General features: G+C 58.3%; 1 protein-coding gene and 1 long non-coding RNA gene across 10 annotated transcripts in view; one reads left to right on the top strand and one right to left on the bottom strand.

Annotated features, from left to right (window-relative positions):
* The window catches only part of RPS6KA2 (ribosomal protein S6 kinase A2), a 328,366-nt gene extending 320,722 nt beyond the window's left edge, over positions 1 to 7,644 (top strand). For all 9 annotated transcript variants that reach the window (XM_086318706.1, XM_086318708.1, XM_086318709.1 and 6 more), the window contains 2 exons: positions 2,811 to 2,948; positions 4,530 to 7,644. In XM_086318706.1, the coding sequence (XP_086174832.1) occupies positions 2,811 to 2,948; positions 4,530 to 4,655 (264 nt within the window). In that variant the 3' untranslated portion in view covers positions 4,656 to 7,644. The remainder of the gene's footprint in view (positions 1 to 2,810; positions 2,949 to 4,529) is intronic.
* A 4,795-nt stretch (positions 7,645 to 12,439) lies between these two features.
* Positions 12,440 to 15,277, bottom strand: LOC147366481 (uncharacterized). The gene is made up of 2 exons (XR_015133456.1): positions 14,251 to 15,277; positions 12,440 to 13,496 (listed from the first exon to the last, which is right to left on the bottom strand). It is a non-coding gene; the product is annotated as an uncharacterized LOC147366481 (long non-coding RNA).
* Between the last annotated feature and the right edge of the window lie 3,505 nt (positions 15,278 to 18,782).

The raw sequence follows: 18,782 nt of genomic DNA, 5'->3' as shown, positions 1-18,782 counted from the left end.
AGCTCTCTGCCCGGCGCCCCCATGGCCCCGGGGTGGAGATTCTGCAGGAACATCTCCGAGGAAGCTAGAGGATACTTTTCATGCAAATAACATAGATATTTTGTACTCAGAGATTTTGTACGCCTTTCAGAGAAAAACAATTATTTTTGCAAAACTATTTCATAGCCCTTTTCACATTTTCCGTAGTCTTGTGTATTAGTTCTTCAGGGACACAGAACAGGGTGTGTATGTACAGAGAGACTGAGACAGAGGGAGGGAGGTCTGTTTCTGTGGAAAGTCCCAAATCTCCAGGGCAGGCCGGAAGCCTGGAGGCTCAGGGAGGCATAGAAGTTGCCACTCTCGTCCAAAGCTGTCTTCCGGCAGAATCTCCTCTTCCTTGGGGACGTCAGTCTTTTTTCACTTAAGACCTTCAACTGGTTGGATGAGGCCCACCCACATTATGGAGAAGTCGATGGATTTAAATGTTAATGTCACTTTCCCAGAAACATCTAGGCCAGTGGGCTTGGTTTCTGTTAGGTTTTTGCCTTGCCGCCTGGCTCATTGGGATCTTAGTTCTCCATCCAGGGATCAAACTGGGGCCCTCAGCAGTGAAAGCGTAGAGTCCTAACCCCTGGCCCATGAGGGAATTCCCTACTGTGAGGGTTTGGTTTTTTTTAATTAATTGTATTCAGCTGTGCTGTCACAGTGGTGGCCGTCGGGGTGTTCTGTCACGTTGTGTGGACTCCCCAGTTGCGGTGTGCGGGCTCCCGAGCACGGGGTGTTCTGTCACGGTGCACGCACTCCCCAGTTGCGGTGTGCGGGCTCCCGAGCACATGGTGCGTGGACTCCCCAGTTGCGGTGTGCGGGCTCCCGAGCACGGGGTGTTCTGTCACGGTGCACACACTCCCCGGTTGCGGTGTGCGGGCTCCCGAGCACGGGGTGTTCTGTCACGGTGCACACACTCCCCGGTTGCGGTGTGCGGGCTCCCGAGCACGGGGTGTTCTGTCACGGTGCACACACTCCCCGGTTGCGGTGTGCGGGCTCCCGAGCACGGGGTGTTCTGTCACGGTGCACACACTCCCCGGTTGCGGTGTGCGGGCTCCCGAGCACGGGGTGTTCTGTCACGGTGCACACACTCCCCGGTTGCGGTGTGCGGGCTCCCGAGCACAGGGTGTTCTGTCACGGTGCACACACTCCCCGGTTGCGGTGTGCGGGCTCCCGAGCACATGGTGTGTGGACTCCCCGGTTGCGGTGTGCAGGCTCCCGAGCACATGGTGTGTGGACTCCCCGGTTGCGGTGTGCGGGCTCCCGAGCACATGGTGTGTGGACTCCCCAGTTGCGGTGTGCGGGCTCCCGAGCACATGGTGTGTGGACTCCCCGGTTGCGGTGTGCGGGCTCCCGAGCACATGGGCTTCGGCAGCCCCACCTCGAGGGCTTACTTGCTCTGCAGCAGGTGGGGTCTTAGTTCCCTGACCAGGGATCGAGCCTGGGTCCCCTGCATTGCAAGGAGGATTCTTAACCACTGGACCAGCAGGGAAGTCCCTGTGAGGTCTTGAGCAAGTCAGTAACGTTCTCCCAACTCTTCATTTTTATACCTGAAAATGGGAGGAACAATCCTTCTAGGAGATATTTGTCTCAAGAAGTTACCAAGACTAGTGTCAGCAAGTGTAAAAAGGCTTTGGGTTTCTCTGCAGAAGGAGTTGCTTGAGGGTGTATGGTCTTTCTTCATTGTGGTTAATGACCACAAGTTCTGTTGAGCGATGCAACTTCACACTGTGCAGAGACTTTAACTGACTTCATTTCGTTTTGGAACCTGGTGGGAACACTAAGGCAGGAGAGCAGACTGGTGGAAACCCACAGATTCTCCCTGGGGGCCCGTCCTTGGGCACGTGGTGAACAAGTGGACACGTCACATCTTCCCCTGCAACACAGGGGCATCATATTCAGCCCCTTCCCCCAAGGACAGTCCTGATGACTCACAGGAGTAGGTACTTCAAGTGTGTGAAGACAGTCTCATGAATTCCATGCAGATACAAATCATAGTTGTAACCATACTTGTGTGTACACGCATTTGCCTGTATTACAACATGTTAATATAAAGACGAGCTCAGTCTTTAAACCCATTTTAGGAGTTTTTGTTGTTATTATGTTATAATCAAAGAAGAAAATCACCTCTATGGAACATGAAACCTTTGAACACATATAATGGCAACCAGACCATTAATTCCATAGTTGACAGTTATTTGCAGCAAATGCTGTACCAAATATGTGTGGCGTTGAGGACAGTAATACTTTATTACATGTCATAAAATGTAACCGACGACATTGTGATTGGTTTGTACCTGTTGGGCAGTCCTTATTTCAGCTTCTCCCTTGGGAAGATTATCATTTTGACTCAGTATTGCAGTAACTTACATGCACTATTGAACATCTCCACATTTGATTTCTCTTTAGATGTGAAATCTTCCCTACAATAGAAACCTGGAGTGGGAATTCCCTAGTGGTTAGGACTCCATGCTGTCACAACCAAGAGCTCGGGTTCTGTCCCTGATCAGGAAACTAAAATTCCGCAAGCCACTCAGCCCAGCCAAAAAAATTAAAAATAAATAAACCCGGGGGCACCCACCATGTTGATGATGGTTCAAACTTGTTTTTCTAAAATTCACCTTCTTACAAACCTGACCGCAAATGTTTGACCCCAGATGCACAGAGTCACTCCCAGGACAGTGATGAGGCTTTGCCGTGACAGGGAGGAGGGGGACAGGGAGGAGGGGGACGGCTCCAAGCCCGGGCAGCCCTCACCCCTGTCCCCCCCTGACCCTCCCCCGCAGGACGTCGTGTCCAAGATGCTCCACGTGGACCCTCACCAGCGCCTGACGGCAGTTCAGGTCCTCAAACACCCTTGGATCGTCAACAGGGAGCACCTGTCCCCAAACCAGCTTAGCAGACAGGACGTCCACCTGGTGAAGGTACCGCCCGCGGTCCCATCGATGGGAGGGGGACTTCCTGCCCGGTTAACCCCCGGGGGTCCTGGGTACAGGAGGGGAACCAGGAACCGGCACAGACAGGTGTACCCCACACCTGCGGTCACACAGCAACACTGACGAAGGGGCAGCTTCTGAACAGCTTCATTACGTGTGTGTGTGTGTGTGTGTGTGTGTAAGAGAGACAGAGACGGACAAGGGAGAGACAGAGAGGAGAGACAGGCTGAGGGCCCCGTGCCAGGCCGGGCGCCAGGCCCGCCACTCTGGGCCTGAGCTCTGCAGGAGCCTCTGTAAACCCCAGAAGGCACACAGCTGAGGGTTCACCGGATGGCTGTCACTGCCCAGTTCTGTGTCACAGCACAGAAACACTGTGGATGGCACCTGAGTGGTCAGTGAGTTCCAGGAAGAGCTACACCAGGCAGCGGCTGGCTTGGGCCCCAGGCCGGGGTTTGCTGAGCCCTCTGCAGCCAGCCTTTCCTGGTAGCTCACCCACCACCACGCCCCCGCTGGCGTGGCCTCTTAGCTTAGGGCATCTTGAGACCCTGGGGGCCGTGCAGGAAGCCCTGGACGATGGGTGAGCCCAGAGCAGCCGCGCCCGCGGAGCTCAGGGCGGGCTGCCGAGGGGGTCCTGCTTCGGGGTCTAGAGGCCTCGCCCCATGGAGACGCTGCCCCTTCCGTCCTTGTCTTAGGGCAGGCCCGCACTGCGGGGCTCTTCTGACCTTGTGGGGCGGCCATCATTTCCAGGCCACTGCACTGCGGCTGTGTGTCATTGAACCTACGAACAGCCAGGCAGTGGCTGCCGGTCACCCCGCTGGTGACGCCCCGGCCCCTGTGGTGCAGCCCAGACAGACGGGCGGCGCCCAGAGGACCCGGGGGTCCACACGGCGGGGACAGGGGGTCCCGCCCACGGGCTGTGCGCTGGGAGGGCTGAGGCCCTGGCGCTCCTGGTCGCTGGCGGAGTCTGACCCCGCCTTACCGGCGCTGCTGGTGTGATGACACGGGGCACTGCAGCCCAGTCTTGCTCCTCGGGCGGCCTGGCCCGTCTCTCACGGCCTGGCCAGAGAGCCCCACGCCCCGTCAAGACGTGTGAGGCCCGCACCCGTCTGCAGGGAGCCCTGCATCCCGGTGGGACCCTCCTCCGGGAAGGGTGCGCTGCCCCGGCTGCGCAGGGACCGGGGCTCCTGCGAGGAGCCGCCCAGCCCGACCTTCCCGGGGAGGTTAGAGCTGCTCTAGGAGTGGCCCCGGCCCCCAAGTGGGTCCCAAACCCTCAAAACGGGCAGAGCGGGGACCGACAGGCTCGGTCATTGCCAGGAGGGCGCCCCAGGGACTCGGCAGGGTGGGCGTCAGGAGGCCTCACCCGGGGGCTCCGTGGGAGCCCGAGGCGTCCGTTCAGTTCACTGGACGGTGGGTCTGCGTTCCTGCGTCACTGCGCAGGCGGTGGGTGGGCGGACGCGGCGGTCAGAGCAACAGCCGGATGTCTGAGTGCGCCCGCCCGGGTCCTGATCCCTGACGGAGGGCCTCCCGGCCACCCAGGCTCAGCGAGCCCGCCTCCCCCTCGGTTTGCAGGGAGCCATGGCCGCCACCTACTTCGCTCTCAACAGAGCCCCCCAGGCCCCGCGGCTGGAGCCCGTGCTGTCGTCCAACCTGGCCCAGCGCCGGGGCATGAAGAGACTCACGTCCACGCGGCTGTAGCCGAGCCCCGCGCCTTCTCCTGCAGCCCGGAGAGGATTAGACGGTGACCCCCGGACGCGCGGCCAGGCCAACCTACCCCCTCCGCCCCCACCAGCCAGACGGAGTCCTTCCTGCACCCCTGACCGTGCCGAGCACCCGGGGGCTCCTCCCGGCCCGTGAGCCTTGCACATGGCTTGTGTTTCTGTGGAGAGATGCCTCCTCCAGCTGTAAAGTCAGCAACCTGGTTCCACCTCCGGCACACGCGGCCTGGATGTCACCGCGAGGAGGGGGCGGTTCCCGGCCCCTGCGCTCGGCCTATGCCCGCGGCTGAGTGACCGGCGGGCGGACGCCTGGTCCCTCCGAATGAACCAAAGAGCCCTTGTCTCCTCCAACCCCCGCCCCCCGCTTGGACCGAGCCCCGCCTTCTCTCCTGTTGCAGAGCTGGGGAGGGGCGAGGCCACCTCAGAACCAGTGGCCGCGTTTCACAAGCATCGCTGGTGTCCCCTCGCCCGGGAAGGAGCCAGCCGAAGCCTGTGCCCCCCTGACGAGGACCGGGGGCTGGCGGAGGGCTGCTCCACTCCTCTCCCGAACTTGCGAGAGGTCCCGGGCTCCCCCGAGTGCTGGCTCTCCCTTTCCTGGTCCGTGGAAGCGCCGCGGTGGCCGCCGGAAACCCTGAGCTCGGTTGGCTCCCTCCGCCCTCTCTCTGTTGCCCTGGAGACCGCTGCCGCGTCCCCGCCCCGCCCGGGGCCAGAGGCGAGTAGCAGGATGCTCGCAGAGGGCAGGGGTGCCCTTTGTGGAAGCTGTGCTTTCGTGCGGTGTGTTGTGTTTCTGTCGCACAGGGCTGTCCTCAGCTGAAGCGTCAGGGATGTTTAATGTCTCTGCAGGGCGTGTGCACGGGGGAGTGGGCGTCGTCCGGCAGCGCTGGGCCCCCCTGCACTCAGGCGGGGAGGGCGCGCCTGTTCTCAGCCAGGTTTTCACGAAGAAGACAGGATTTAAAAGTCCCTCCGTCTCCACTCACTCTGGCACCCAACCCCAAAATCAACGAATGCCGCACTCTAAAACTATAGCTCCCTAGCTCTGTCTAATGGTCTTCAGACCTTAAAATATAAGCATATTGCTGAAGCTTTAATTATTCCACGAGGCTTTTTTGCCCCCTCAGAACCACACAGAATGAAAAGGTGGCAACAGATCCATGTCCCTGTTTTCCCACAAAACCCTTTCAGGCATTTCTCTTATTTCTCAATAGAAAGTGAGGATTTTTTTCCCCCCGAGGCTCAAGAGACTTCTACCCGCAAGAGTTTTGTCTTAGGTCAGAACGGTTTCACCTGTTATTGGATACTCACTTAGGCAAACCCGAGTGGCCCCAGGTCACAGGTTTTGCCCTCCCAGAGATGGACGATGATCCTTTGTGTCTTGTTGACTGCACAGAGAACATCCGGCCCACGGGCTCCTGGGCCTTTGTCCTGGGCTTGTGGGCAGGTTCGTTCATTTGCTTAGAGTCGGAGCCTTGCGTTGGAGGGAGAGAGAAGGCGGAGGAGGTGCAGCGCTGGGAGGGGATCGGCGTGACCTCTGAGCGGCCCGCGGGCTCCGCTCGCCTACGTGCAGCCCTCCACTCTGACCCCTCAGAGCGCCGCGGGGACCCCGGCACTCAGCCCGCGCCCGGCTCTGCTGAACGCCCGACGGCCTGACTGTCGGTGCAGCGCCCCCCTCCCTCACCCTCCTCGGAAACGAGGCTTTCTGCAGAAAGTCCGCCGGGAGAAGTCAAGAGCCGATTTTCAACTGAACTTGCAGAAGTCTTGAGTGAAGCGGCCCACGGCTGGGCCTTCTGACCTGCGGGCGGGGTGTGAGTGCAGGTGCGGTCGCTGTGCCTCCACCGCTCACACGCGGCTTTGCAGGGCGTGTGCGCCTGGAGTGGCCGCCAGCAGGCCAGCCGGCTGCCCTGCCCCCTCACAGAGCCGGACACCCCCCGCCCTTCATAGCAACCGCAGATGCCCAGCCCTGGATCACAGGCCTCCCGCCCAGACGCGCCCTCTGGGGCGCCCCCTCTGGTCTCATCCACCCTGCCGCCTCTGCTTTAAGAGAAGCACCTGACTCGCCGCCCTCCCCAGTGAAAGCTTTGCGCCCCCGTGTCAGAGCCGCGGAGAGTGGGCTTTCCCGTGTTCCCCAGGTCCGGCTGTCCGGGATCCCAGACCCCCCTCGCTGTTAGGAAGGCCGTCGGTCTGTGAGTGGTCGTAGCACTGATGAAGCCAGTGTGTTCACCGGTGTCGCCCCGCCCCGCCCCCGGGGTCCCCTCGCCTCCCCAGCCCCGCCCCCGCAGGAGGATCTGATTTGCACTCTTCTCTGCCCACGTGGGCTGGCTCCCTGCGCCTCTCCCGAGGGCCGTGGGGTTCTAGCTCGGAGGGGGCGCTGAGCTTCTGAGGGCTCAGGCCACTCGGGAAGGGACCTGCGCTCCGCCCCGCCGCCCAGCACTTTGCACCCCAGCCCGCATCCGTGTTTACAGGGGACTCGTGCTCACGCTTTGTATTTTATGTTGGAGATGGGCGGCCACCCTACCGTATTTATTACGCTTTCCAGACTTTCTGAATAGGTTTTTTTAATAAACACGGGTTTTATGAAGTGTACTATTTTTCTAGCACAGCTCTGACACTGGCCTTTCTGTTCTGTTACGGGTGACGGCCTGCAGGTAAGCGTCTGGCCTCCCCGCCTCTCGCCCTCCTGCCAGCCTCTGGCTCTGCCCCCGGCCTCCTCTTGTCCCGGGGCCCGAGGTGTGGCTGTGTCTGTGCACGTGTAGGTGTGAGTGCTGAGTGCGTGTACGTGTGTGTTTGTGTGTGCACGCCCCGGGCAGCCGGGCAGGAGACAGCGGACAGTTGTGTTGTCAGCGAAGCAGGCCTGGGGGGGGCAGCGGGCTGCTGGTCTCCATCCCCACAGTCTCCCCGGGTGCCTCCACGGGCCACTTCACGCCCATCTTTTCTTTGTACAGAAATAAAGCAAGAAGCTACGCTGTTGGTCATCAGCTCTCTAACCTCATTTCTTCTTCCCTCTTGGTCAGTTCCTCACCTGCGTGTGTCAGCAGGCAGGACACACACACACCTCTCTCTCTGCAGGCCAGACCGCCTCCCCCTGACACACACACACACACACACACACACACCTCTCTCTCTGCAGGCCAGACCGCCCCCCTCGACACACACACACACACACCTCTCTCTGCAGGCTGCGCCACCCCACCCCCGACACACACACACACACACACACACACACAGCTCTCTCAGCAGGCCAGACCGCCTGCCCCCGACACACAAACATATACCTCTCTGCAGGCTGGACTGCCCCACCCCTCAACACACACACGCATACACACACACGCACACATACACTTCTCTCTGCAGACCAGACCACCCCCCCGACACACACACATACACACACATCTCTCTTTCTGAAGGACACACCACCCCCCCAACACACACACACACACCTCTGTCTGCGGGCTGGGCCGCCCCCCACCCCCGACACACACACATGCACACACACACATACATCTCTCTCTCTGCAGGTTGGGCCACCGCCCCGACACACACACACACACACACATTTTGGGGGCTGCTTCCCCAGCAGAGGGGTCCCTCCTGAGGGCCCTCAGGCAGGAGGCGCGCTGGCTTTCAGAGCGAGCGGTAACACACAAGGAGTTCTTTGCGGCCCTGAAGGGTGCTCAGAAAACCCCCCAGAAGAGACTGAGTTGGAGAGAGCAACTCGCATGTGTGATCTGTTGCTGCATGACAAGCCCCCATAGCCTGGGGGTGTTGAACAGTCCCTTGGGAAGTGGTTCTGGCGGTCAGAAGTCCGAGATGGGCCCACGGAGCAAAGGCAGGGCCGTGCACCTTCTGGGGGCTCCAGGAGGCTCCGAGCCCCATCGTGTGCAGTTTCTGAGGCGCCTGCTTCACTCCCCGGCTCCCGGTCCCTCCCTGCAGCCTCAGAGCCAAGTCCACCATCCTCCCAGCTGCCCCCTCCTCCTCCCCAAGAACCCGGGACGTGCTCCCCACTGTGAGGCCAGCTGACAGCAGCCCGAACTCCACCTGCAGTCTCAGCCCCCGTTTGCCCCGGGAACCAGCCTGTGACATCCCGACATCCTGTCTTCCAGGTGGGCAAAGGTCAGCCTGTGTGTGGATCGCAGGCAACTGCGACGTTCCGGCTCTGCTGCTCAGGAGCTGATGAGTTACCTGCCACAGTCGCAGGGACGCGGCCCGGATAGGAGGCTCGGAGTCAGGACCCCCTCCCCAGAGCCGACAGCAAGACCCGGTGTACCTCAGTCCCCGCCCCCCACCAGGTCTCTCTGGGAGTGGGAGACGTGGCCCAGGCCGAGGGTGCACACAGGTGCTGTGTGACTACCAGGCCAGACTTGGGAAACCCCAGGCCTCCACTAAGGGCTGCAGGCAAGCGCCGTCCTTTGCCCAGGTCGGGACAGTTCTGTGCCCCTGGCTGTGTGCTGTCCGTGAGCGTCAGCTCCGTGACTGCTCGCACGTGTGCAGATGAGCAAGGCCAGGGGTCCACCCTCCCCAACCACACACTGTCCTCACTTGTCACCCGTGAGACCGGGAGAGAGGCCGGGCTGGGCGGGGGCGGTCTGCGGCCTCAGCTCACCGGACTTCCCGGCGACCCTCAACCAGCAGTGCACGTACCTTCTGTAGGATGTGAAATAGGCCTGCAGACATCTTTCCTGCAGAATATCCTGTCTATATCCTCCAATCCCGCTTGTCACTTGTACTGAGCACCACCAACCTGGCCAGTAGGTGTATCTGCTTCCCAAGACCCTGGGACCCGAGGTGGGTGAGGGAGAGTTGGGCCCAGGCCCCGTGTCCGGGGCACCCCAGGGTCACCCAGGTCTGGGCCCCAGCAGATCCCGGCGCTCATCCGCTCTGAGACCTCCCAGGCGATGAGTCCCACTCATGGACGAGGCCAGAAACCAGGCAGCGCGTGACCTGGGATCCCAGGTCAGACGCCGGGCGTGGGTTCCGGCTCTGCCGCTCAGGTGGCTGGCAGGCCTCAGCCCCACCCCGGGTCTCGGCTTCCCAGGCCGGCGCCGGATGAGGGCGCCTCCCTTCCCGGGAGGGCACCCGCCCCAGCTCCCTCTTCTTGTCCGTGCTTTGACACAGTGGCGGTCATCTCATCACTGACGCACGGACATGTGGACTCAACACGTGATCCCCCGTGCAGAGTCGCTGAGTCAGAGCACATCTCCTGAGCTGGGACCGCGCGCCCATCGCGGTCCTGAGAGGTTCTGAGCCACAGGGCAGGGCCTGCCTCCCGTGAAGCCGAGCTTCCAGCAGGAGAGGAACAAACTGCAACAGGAGCGTAAACCAGTAACAGCACCGCAGCAGCCGCGGGAGGCCAGCTCCACAGACAGGGCAGCTGCGCTTTCATCAGGAGGGGATCCAAGCGGAGGCCTTAAGATGTGCCAGATCCTCTCAGACACAGATCTTATCAGCCTTTCAGCGTCCAGCTGGTGACTCTGGAGTTTTATTTAGTTGATTCCCCAACACCCGCTCTAATTCAGGATCTAAATCAACAGCCCTCATGTGTGACACGTGTCCAGTTCGGGTGTGTGTTTGTCACTTTACAATGATGAGGAAAACCATCACATAAACATTTGGCAGAGAAACAATTTTCAATTTGCTGTTTTCATCGCACCTGAGCTTAGGCAAGACAGTCTCGGTTTCCAAACCGTAGGCGTGGTCTCAGCTCAGAAGCAGCACTGCGGGCCATGAGTTCCGTGATTTCAGTGTTTCCCACAAATCTTATCACGCAGGGTTTCTTTCCTGGGGGAATGGGAAGTCAGCTCAGCCCCTGACCCTGACCTCAGGGCTCCTGGGCTCTGCTCTGGGCTGAGGGACGGACTGTGAAGTTGGAAACTTTGATCACATGGACACGTCAAGGCCTGCAGACCTCTGCTTCTTTATCAGGTAAACCTATGGACTTGGAGACCGGATCGATCGGGTTTTGTTTTTAGTCGTAAATAGCAGTTGAAAAGGTAGATGCTCAGACTGAAGAAAAGATTTTTTTTAAGAGAAATTAAGACCAGAGTTAGGCTCTGCACATAAATTTAAAACACATTTTCAGAGCCTAAGATTTTTGCTAACAACACTCTGGCCTAGTCACACCAGATCCCCGGTGAGACCTAGAAAACATCCAGAGAAACCCGGAATCACGCGGGACTTGATCCAAAAGACTGACGGGAACCACAGTGGAAGCATAATGTCTAAGCCCGTGAGAAGGTTAATGATGAAATAACCAACGTTGGCCTCACGGCCGCCAGATGAGCGACTGTCCCTGACGTGCTGGACCAGAGGAGGCCAGAGGTCAGCAGGGCCCAGACCGCGGTCCCCGGGGCCAGGACGTGGGTCCCCAGACTGGGGTCTGCAGGGCGCAGGTTCCAGGACCACAGTCCACGGGGCTGGGATGCGGGTTCCCACGTCTCCAGAAAGCTCGAGTGGCTTTAGATTTCCCTTTCCTCCAACAAAGCCTTCTAGGACCCCCTGTGAAATGAGGAGGAGGCAGAGCGGCCCTGGTGACCCCGGGGCGGGGTCTCGGTCTCCTGAGGGCTGATGGAGATGCTGGAAGAGGGGTGCATGGCAGGGGAAGTCCAGTAGGAAAGTGGGTGCCCTGAGGCGCGGTCAGGAAGGTTCTCCCCAGGACAGATGGAGAGATGCTCAGTCTGCTCACAGAAACGTTTCTTCAGACCAGCTCCTCACCAGGCCCCAGGGATGCCAGCAAAACTCTGCCCTCCAACAGCTTTCTTCCTGATGAGAGAGGAAACAGAAGAAACAAGCAAATCACACAAAGGATGTGACCATCACAGGGCACCGAGTGCTGGGGGGACACAGGGAGGCCAAGGGGGCCGTGGAGGGCAAGTTCAGACAGAGGGAGAGGGTCTCACGGAGAAGATGCTCTGAAAGAGCTGGAGGGCCAGGGAAGGGGGGCGCTGCGGGGCGGGGGGAGGAACTGCAGAGCAGGGAGGGGACTGCGTAGCAGGAAGGACTGCATGAGCTCATTTCCTCTTCCCAGAGCTTCACTACAGCTACCCCCACCCCACCCCAGCCAGCCCCCCAGCCCCGCGCAGAGTAGGGGCTTCCCGCGAGTTTGCAATTCTCAGAACGTGCCACCAGAGGGCAGTGTAGGTCCTGCAGGCGTTGACAGGGTCACTTCCGCCCCCTGCGCCCCCTCCTAGATCACACGCTTTCCTTATGGGGGGCCGTGGTGGGGGGAGGGCAGCTGTCCCAGATGCTCCGTCTGTTCCTTATGCCCCGGCACGAGCTGCCGACCCGAGATCTCCGCAGAGCTGGGCGTCCGTCAGCATTGCCACGAGCTCTGGGAAGCTCATGACGCAGAAGCTCATGGACACACCATAAACTACACAGGGCCAAAGGTCAGGATCCTTTCAGTTCTTGATTTCACGTTGGCGTAGCTCTCACACACGGAGAGAATCTCTCCTTAAATGGCACCCCACTCCATCATTCTTGCCGGGAGAACCCCATGGACGGAGGAGCCTGGTGGGCTGCTGCCAGGGTCCAGCCCCGGCTGATCCAGGGTATTCGAAGGAGAGAGGGCGTAGGCGAAGATCAGGAAACAATTGCTTAATTAAACGTTAATTAAGGATATAAAGAGTAATAGAATGAGGATAGCTCAGTGAGGAAATTCAGTGGAGAAAAGAGGCTGAAATAAGGATAGCTCAGTGACGAAATTCAGTGGAGAAAAGAGGCTGAATAATTCAGCCAGAAGGTAAGAGAAAGAACGACATGGGGAGACCAAGCTTCGGTGAACAAGGCCCGCACTTTATTTTCCAAAGTAGTTTTTATACCTTAAGTTATGCATAGAGGATAATGGGGGAAGGGGTAGAGTCCTGCAGCAAGCCAGGCTTTCTTCCTGCAAACATATCATATGCAAAAGCTTAGGTGATTTGCATCATCTTCTGGCCCGGAGACCTGTTAACATTTTAAGACCCTTTCTTCAGAAAACTTATTTTTCTCTAAAGGTGATTGGTCAGGAGCCACCCTCCAAAAGCATTAGATAAAGTTGCATTCCTACAGAGCAAAGGTGTGGTGGGCTATAACAAGAAAAAGAATTAACTCAAGGGTCCCAGTTACAAACATTAAAGCTACTACTTATACCAATTATATTAATCAATACACTGCCAGGGACACAGCAGGTAAGGGATATGGAAACTTAGCAGCAAACATTGGCCCAACAAGTGAAAATCCCTTCACCAATACAATTTCTAATCAATCTTTTAACTACTCAAAAGAATCTGTGTTTAGACAGTTTAGAACATCTCTTGCCTCTCACAGTTGGGAGGCTCTGAACAATCACATGTGGCCGGAAAAACCTATTCAGGCAGGCTAGAGGATTTCCAAAGGAGTTTATAGGTTAAACACTGTCACACCCAGGAATTATTAACTGGAGCTGTAAGTTAACTCTTTTTTCAGAGAGGTAGTGGGGGACAGCCCCCCGTAAAGTCAGAGGTGTAGATGAAAGCACAAAGCAGAAAGTAGGCAGACTCTGGTTTTGGGGGTATATGCTTGAGAATTTCCAGGGGGACTCCTGAAGCTCGATCCCGCCTTTGCGTATGCCAAGCCTCCTTCCTCATGACCTTTGTCATGGGCGGAGTTCCTCACGCTGACTCCCGGCAGTGATAGAATTCCATTTGAGCTATTCCAGATCCTGAAAGATGATGCTGTGGAAAGTGCTGCACTCAATATGCAATATGCACTCAATATGCAATATGCCGGCTCCCGGCAAGCTGCAGTCCACGGGGTCGCAGAGTCGGACACGATTGACCGTCTGAACACGACACTTCGCTGATCCGCATCGCTGTATGGCAGAAACCAACATAACACTGTAAAGCAAGTTTCCTCCCATTAAAAAATACATTAAAATAAAACAAGATATTAAAAAAACTCTTGTAGGGAATTCCCTGGTGGGCCGGTGATTAGGACTCAGGTTTGATCCCTCCTTCGGAACTAAGATCCCAAATGCTGCAAATCGTGGCTTAATTAATTAATTAAAACACCCTGGTAGAGGAGCAGAAAAGTTACCCAAGTATTAGACAAAGCCTTCCTTGTAACAGGTCCGTAAGAAAAATTTCATTTCAGAATAGGTCTTCGGTGGTGCGAACGACTCAGGTAACCCCCGGAAAAAGGTTCAGACAACACGCCTGTATTTCTCAAGCACCGCTGTGGTTCGGTGGACCGGCCCTGTCCGAGACGCGCAGTACCCCCCGGGCCTCCATGCTCCAAACTCAGCCCAGGCCGCCCTGACCCCCAGGCGGCCGGCCCCTTCGGGCTGCTCGTTGCCACAGGGCTCCCTGACAAGCCTCCCCGGGTCCATCAGCCCTGAGCCTCCCGCGCGCCTCTCAGCCTCCCAGCCTGGCGGCTCCTGCTCGACTCCCTAACTCAGCTGAAACTGAAGCCCTGTGACCTGCACCACCTCCCAAGGATCCGTCCGGGTATCCCTCATTCCAGGGCCTCTCCCCGGCCCTGCCAGCATCATCCACCTCTTGTTCTGCTAGGTCACCTCTGGACCCTGGGCTTCCCCTCCTTCCCTTCCTGGGCGTCGCTCTGCTCACCTGGGCACCTTCCTGGGCGTCGTTCTGCTCACCTGGGCACCTTCCTGGGCGTCGCTCTGCTCACCTGGGCACCTTCCTGGGCGTCGCTCTGCTCACCTGGCCACCTTCCTGGGCGTCGCTCTGCTCACCTGGCCACCTTCCTGGGCGTCACTCTGCTCACCTGGGCAGTGCTCTGACCTCCCACCTGGGCTTCCTCTGCAGCGCTGCCTGCCGCACCCACCATCCGCGCTGCGGCGTATGGTTCTGTCAGCAGACCATTGTGCCCGGATCCCTAAAGTGTGTTGAAGGGAAACCTGCCGCCGCCCTGGTCCTCCTGGAGGAAGCCTGGCTCATCTGTCTCGTCCCTGAGCCCCATGACCTTGGCCACTGAGATCTCAGCTAATCCTGAGGCGCGCCCCACCTTAATTCATATCACAGTGCAGTGCCCTCCAGGAGGGCGCCTCCAGCCACAGGCGGCTACTTAAATGTGGATGCTTTGTTGCTGCTGTTTAGTTACCAAGTCATTCCCAACTCTTTGGAGCCCGCGGACCGCAGCCCGCCAGGCTCCTCCGTCCCTGGGACTCTCCAGCAAGAGCACTGGAGTGGGCTGCCATTTGCTTCCCCGGGTGCTCCTTCCAACCCAGGGATCGAACTTACGTCTCCTGCATTGGCAGGCGGATTCTCTACAACTGCACCACCAGAGAAGTTAAATAAAATTTGAAATTCCGTTCTGTGGCCACACGGGCCACATATCAAGAGCCCTGTGGCTGAGCGAGGCCAGGGCTCCCGAGCTGGAGAGCTGATTCTAGAACATTTCTGTGGAGGCAGAAAGTTCCACTGGACGGCACCATTGTAGAATATTGGTTGGGAGTCTTAGTTACAGACACAAGAACCCTCTTCAGCAAGTTTAAGCGGAAAGGGAATTATCATAGAATAGTAGGTACCTTGCAGAACTTTCGAGAGAGCTGGCGTGGAAGCCACACGGACAGAGACAATATATCCCAGCCCCTCCTCCCCAGGCTGCTTGCAGAGTCCTGGCGGCCTCCCCGGCCAACTCCCGTGTCCTCTCCCCTCACACGCGTCCCAGCTGTCTGGGACTCTGTGCCCGTTTGCTCCCGGGTCTGTGTCTGGGGGTCTCGGCCTCTGGCACCCCACCTTGCAGGATCGCCTCATCTCCACCTGCAATCCCTGCACCTCTTCCCTCCCCACTGTGGCAGGACCCCTCGTCCGGGGCCCCAGCTCATCAGGACAGGTCATCGTGTGATGATGCCTTGGCCTGCGGCTCAGGCTGGGGTGTCCTCCGGGCCAGCTCGATGGAGTCGCGTTCGCGTCCTGGAAACCCTCCCCCGACAGGGCCCAAGAGCACAGACGAAGCCGGGAGCGTGTTGCTCATGACCCACTGGGTCCCGCCAGCACCTGCGCCCCTTAATGTCCAGTGCCTGGGACCTGGGAGAGAAAGAGAAGCCCAGAACTGCAGGGGCTCCGGGCCCCCAGCCCTGCCCTGTGAGCCCTCCACGGGTGGCCCTGAGGCCCTAACAAGGCCGAGTCCTTGAGACGTGCAGAGCGCATCTGGAGGATCCTTCCTCCTGGCTTGATCAGCCCCGCTGGTGAGACAGAATTCTGCAGACAGTTCAGGAGGCTGCGGGCCCACCAGAGGGGCCCCACACACTCGTGTCTGGGGGGGACCCTTTTCCTGGTTCACGAAGGCCCTGGGCCCTTCATCCTGCAAGCGCTCTCTCCACGTGACTGCATCGAAGCCTACCCGCTTCCCGAAGGCCCCCTTCAAATGCCATCACAGCGGGGGCGAGGGCTCACCATGTGGGTTTGAGGGGACACAGTCCCATGCACCCCCCTGGCTCTGAGCTCCCCAGGGCAGAAACAAGACCATGCGGGTCCGGGGTGGTGAGTGCTGGGTGAGCGCACTTGGAAGCCTGATGGGGCCGGCTGGTCTCACGGAGCTGTCAGGAGCTGGGCTCACAGCTGGTCAGGGTGGGCTCCCTGGAGGAGGCCCCGGGGAGGGTGCCAGGGGCTGAGCCACCAGCTCGCACAGCGCCCCTGTGCTGGGCGACACCCCCCCGCCCCGACCACCCCACTCCCAAAAGAAGCCTGGTCTGCACACTGTCTCCTCTGCCCGACACCCTGCCCAGCGCTCCCGTCCAGGGTCTCAGAGGCACTTTCTCTGATGGTCCCGTCGGAGGCTACCCTCCCCACCCCAGCCTGTCCTCTTTCTCTCCCTCTCTCATCGCCTGCCTCGCCCTCCTCGCACTGGGCATAAGCGTGCTGATTCACCCTCCCCGCCTGTGTCTCTGTTCCTCTCTGTCTCTCCCCCGACTCCGTCTCTGTCTGTCTCTCTCTTCTTGTCTCTCTCTCTGTTCCTCTCTGTCTCCCTGTCTCTCTCTCTCCCTCTCTCTCTGTCTCTCTCTCTCTCCGTGTCTCTCTGTCTCTCCCTGTCTCTCTCTCCCTGTCTCTGTCTCCCTGTCTCTCTCTCCCTGTCTCTCTCTCTGTCTCCCTGTCTCTCCCTCTCCTTGTCTCTCTCTCTGTCTCTCTCTGTCTGTCTCTCTCTCTGGTCCTCTCTGTCTCCCTCCCCACCTGCTTGTCCTGCTGGAACGTGAGCAGAGCCCTCGCCTGCCTGTGTCTGCCTGAACCCCAGGAGCACCACCCGGAATGCCCAGGGGTCCCTGCAGCGCCTGCAGGAGGGTGGAGGCGAGGCTGGGCCAGCGTGGGGAGCAGCGCAGAGACGGACAGGGGCTCCCGTGAGGGCCACCTCCCCTTGGTCCTGTCCCCCTCCCCACCCCAAAGTCACTGTGTTCCCAAGGCCAAGCTCGCTCGGCTCGCCACAGAACAGGCCTGTGAATCCGGGACGAGGTGTTGAGGCAAGAAAACCGACTCGATCCAGAAAGCCAGCTGACAGAGAAGACTAGGCTAGCGCCTCGAAAGAACCATCTTATCGGGGGCTGGACGCCAGGATCTTTACAGGTCAGACATGGGGGGAGGTGAGGAAGCAAAGTAAAAAGGCCAGTAACCTAGCAAACATCTCCTAGAACGGCAAGCGGGGGATGTGCTAATTCCGTCCCTCCTGCCATCTACAGGTGGGCGGGGCTCTGAACAGAAGCACTGTAGTTAACAGTCAGGGAGGGGCAGGGTCCTCCAAGGCAGGCCGCTCTGTGTGATTATAATAACAAAAGCGACGGTCAGCGAGTCAAACAAACAGTTCCAACATGGAGTCAGAATTGTCTTCTCTCTGCAACAACTGAAAAACTTCATTTCCACACCTGGTAGCAGCCGAGAGCAGAAAAATGCTTGCGCTCAGACACCTGGAAGCCACGGGCTCAAACCCGGGGCCCTCCTGAGCTGCAAGAGGACCTGTCCTGTCCCAGGGGAAGGGACTGAGGGGTGACGTCGGGGCCGTCCTGTTCCTCCCCCTGGGGCAGCCACGTGACACCTGGGGACCACAGCAGACCCCCTGCTCCCTCGGTGGAGGTGTCCAGAGTAGCTCTTATTACTGCTGCAGGCAGTGGCCCCTTCAGGGAAATGACCCAAGGACACGAGCATTTGCTCAATCAGCATCAAATTCCGTAAAGCCCCCTCTTTTCTTTTAAGCGTAAAACTAGGCCAGGGATGAGATGAGGACAACCCAAATATTAGCTTTCAGACTCGCTGCTCAGAGCTGCAATCCAGGCCACAGGGCATGGCCCACGTGGAAGTGTGTTTGAGGTCAAGTCAACAAGCCTAACCCCACTGAATGAACCTGCTTTGTGGGTGAAAGATTTCTAAAGAAATTGATCTTACTCTGCGTTTCAGTGTTTGCGACTAACCCGTGTACCCACAGGACACTCACAGTATACTCTTCAACTCACCCGAATGCCGCTGGCTACTTCGATCTCTGCCCTTCACCCCATTTAGGAGATGTGCTAGCTGAGGCCAGTCTCAGCCTTTGGAATCCAGGCTCCCAGCCTGCTGGCTGTAGGCTCTGAAGAGGCACTGCCGTGGAAAGCCGTGAGCTCACCAGCGGGTATTAGATAAAACAGGAAGAGACCCTCACGGGGCATCAGAGGCAACGGTCTGTACTGTGTCTCAAAGAGGCTGGCAGCTGACACAGCAGGCTGGGGACCCCTCGTTATGATAAAGGAAATCCGTGCTCATGAAAAATGTGACAAGCTGCCAGTATTCGGTATTCAGAATACACACCTTTTTCAATTGCTTGAAACATCACTTTTCAATTGTTTAAAACATTTAGGTTTTTAAAAAGTAATAATAATAAATGATCTAAAACACACCTAAGCATATGGAACAGATATGGAACAAGATATGAAATGAATGAAGAAGCGCTGAGCTGGGCTGGGGCTGAAGTTACGCCCCGGGCCAACCACAGACCTGCAAACAGACAAACTGACATTGCCAAGCCATGGCCCAAAAAACAGCCCGTGGGGACATCGTCAAGCCTTGCATCCCGTCAGCCACAAGTGAAAAGACAGGCGAAATTTCTGTTACAACGGACAATGCTTCAACTATTTAGCCATAAATCAAGAATTCGTGGGAATTTTAAAATAAGA

Source organism: Bos grunniens, chromosome 9 (assembly GCF_055505025.1).
Source record: "Bos grunniens cultivar Pamir isolate PY7600 chromosome 9, Bosgru_T2T1.0, whole genome shotgun sequence".
NCBI classification, from domain to species: domain Eukaryota; kingdom Metazoa; phylum Chordata; class Mammalia; order Artiodactyla; family Bovidae; genus Bos; species Bos grunniens.
This window is presented reverse-complemented; position numbering and strand designations above follow the sequence as displayed.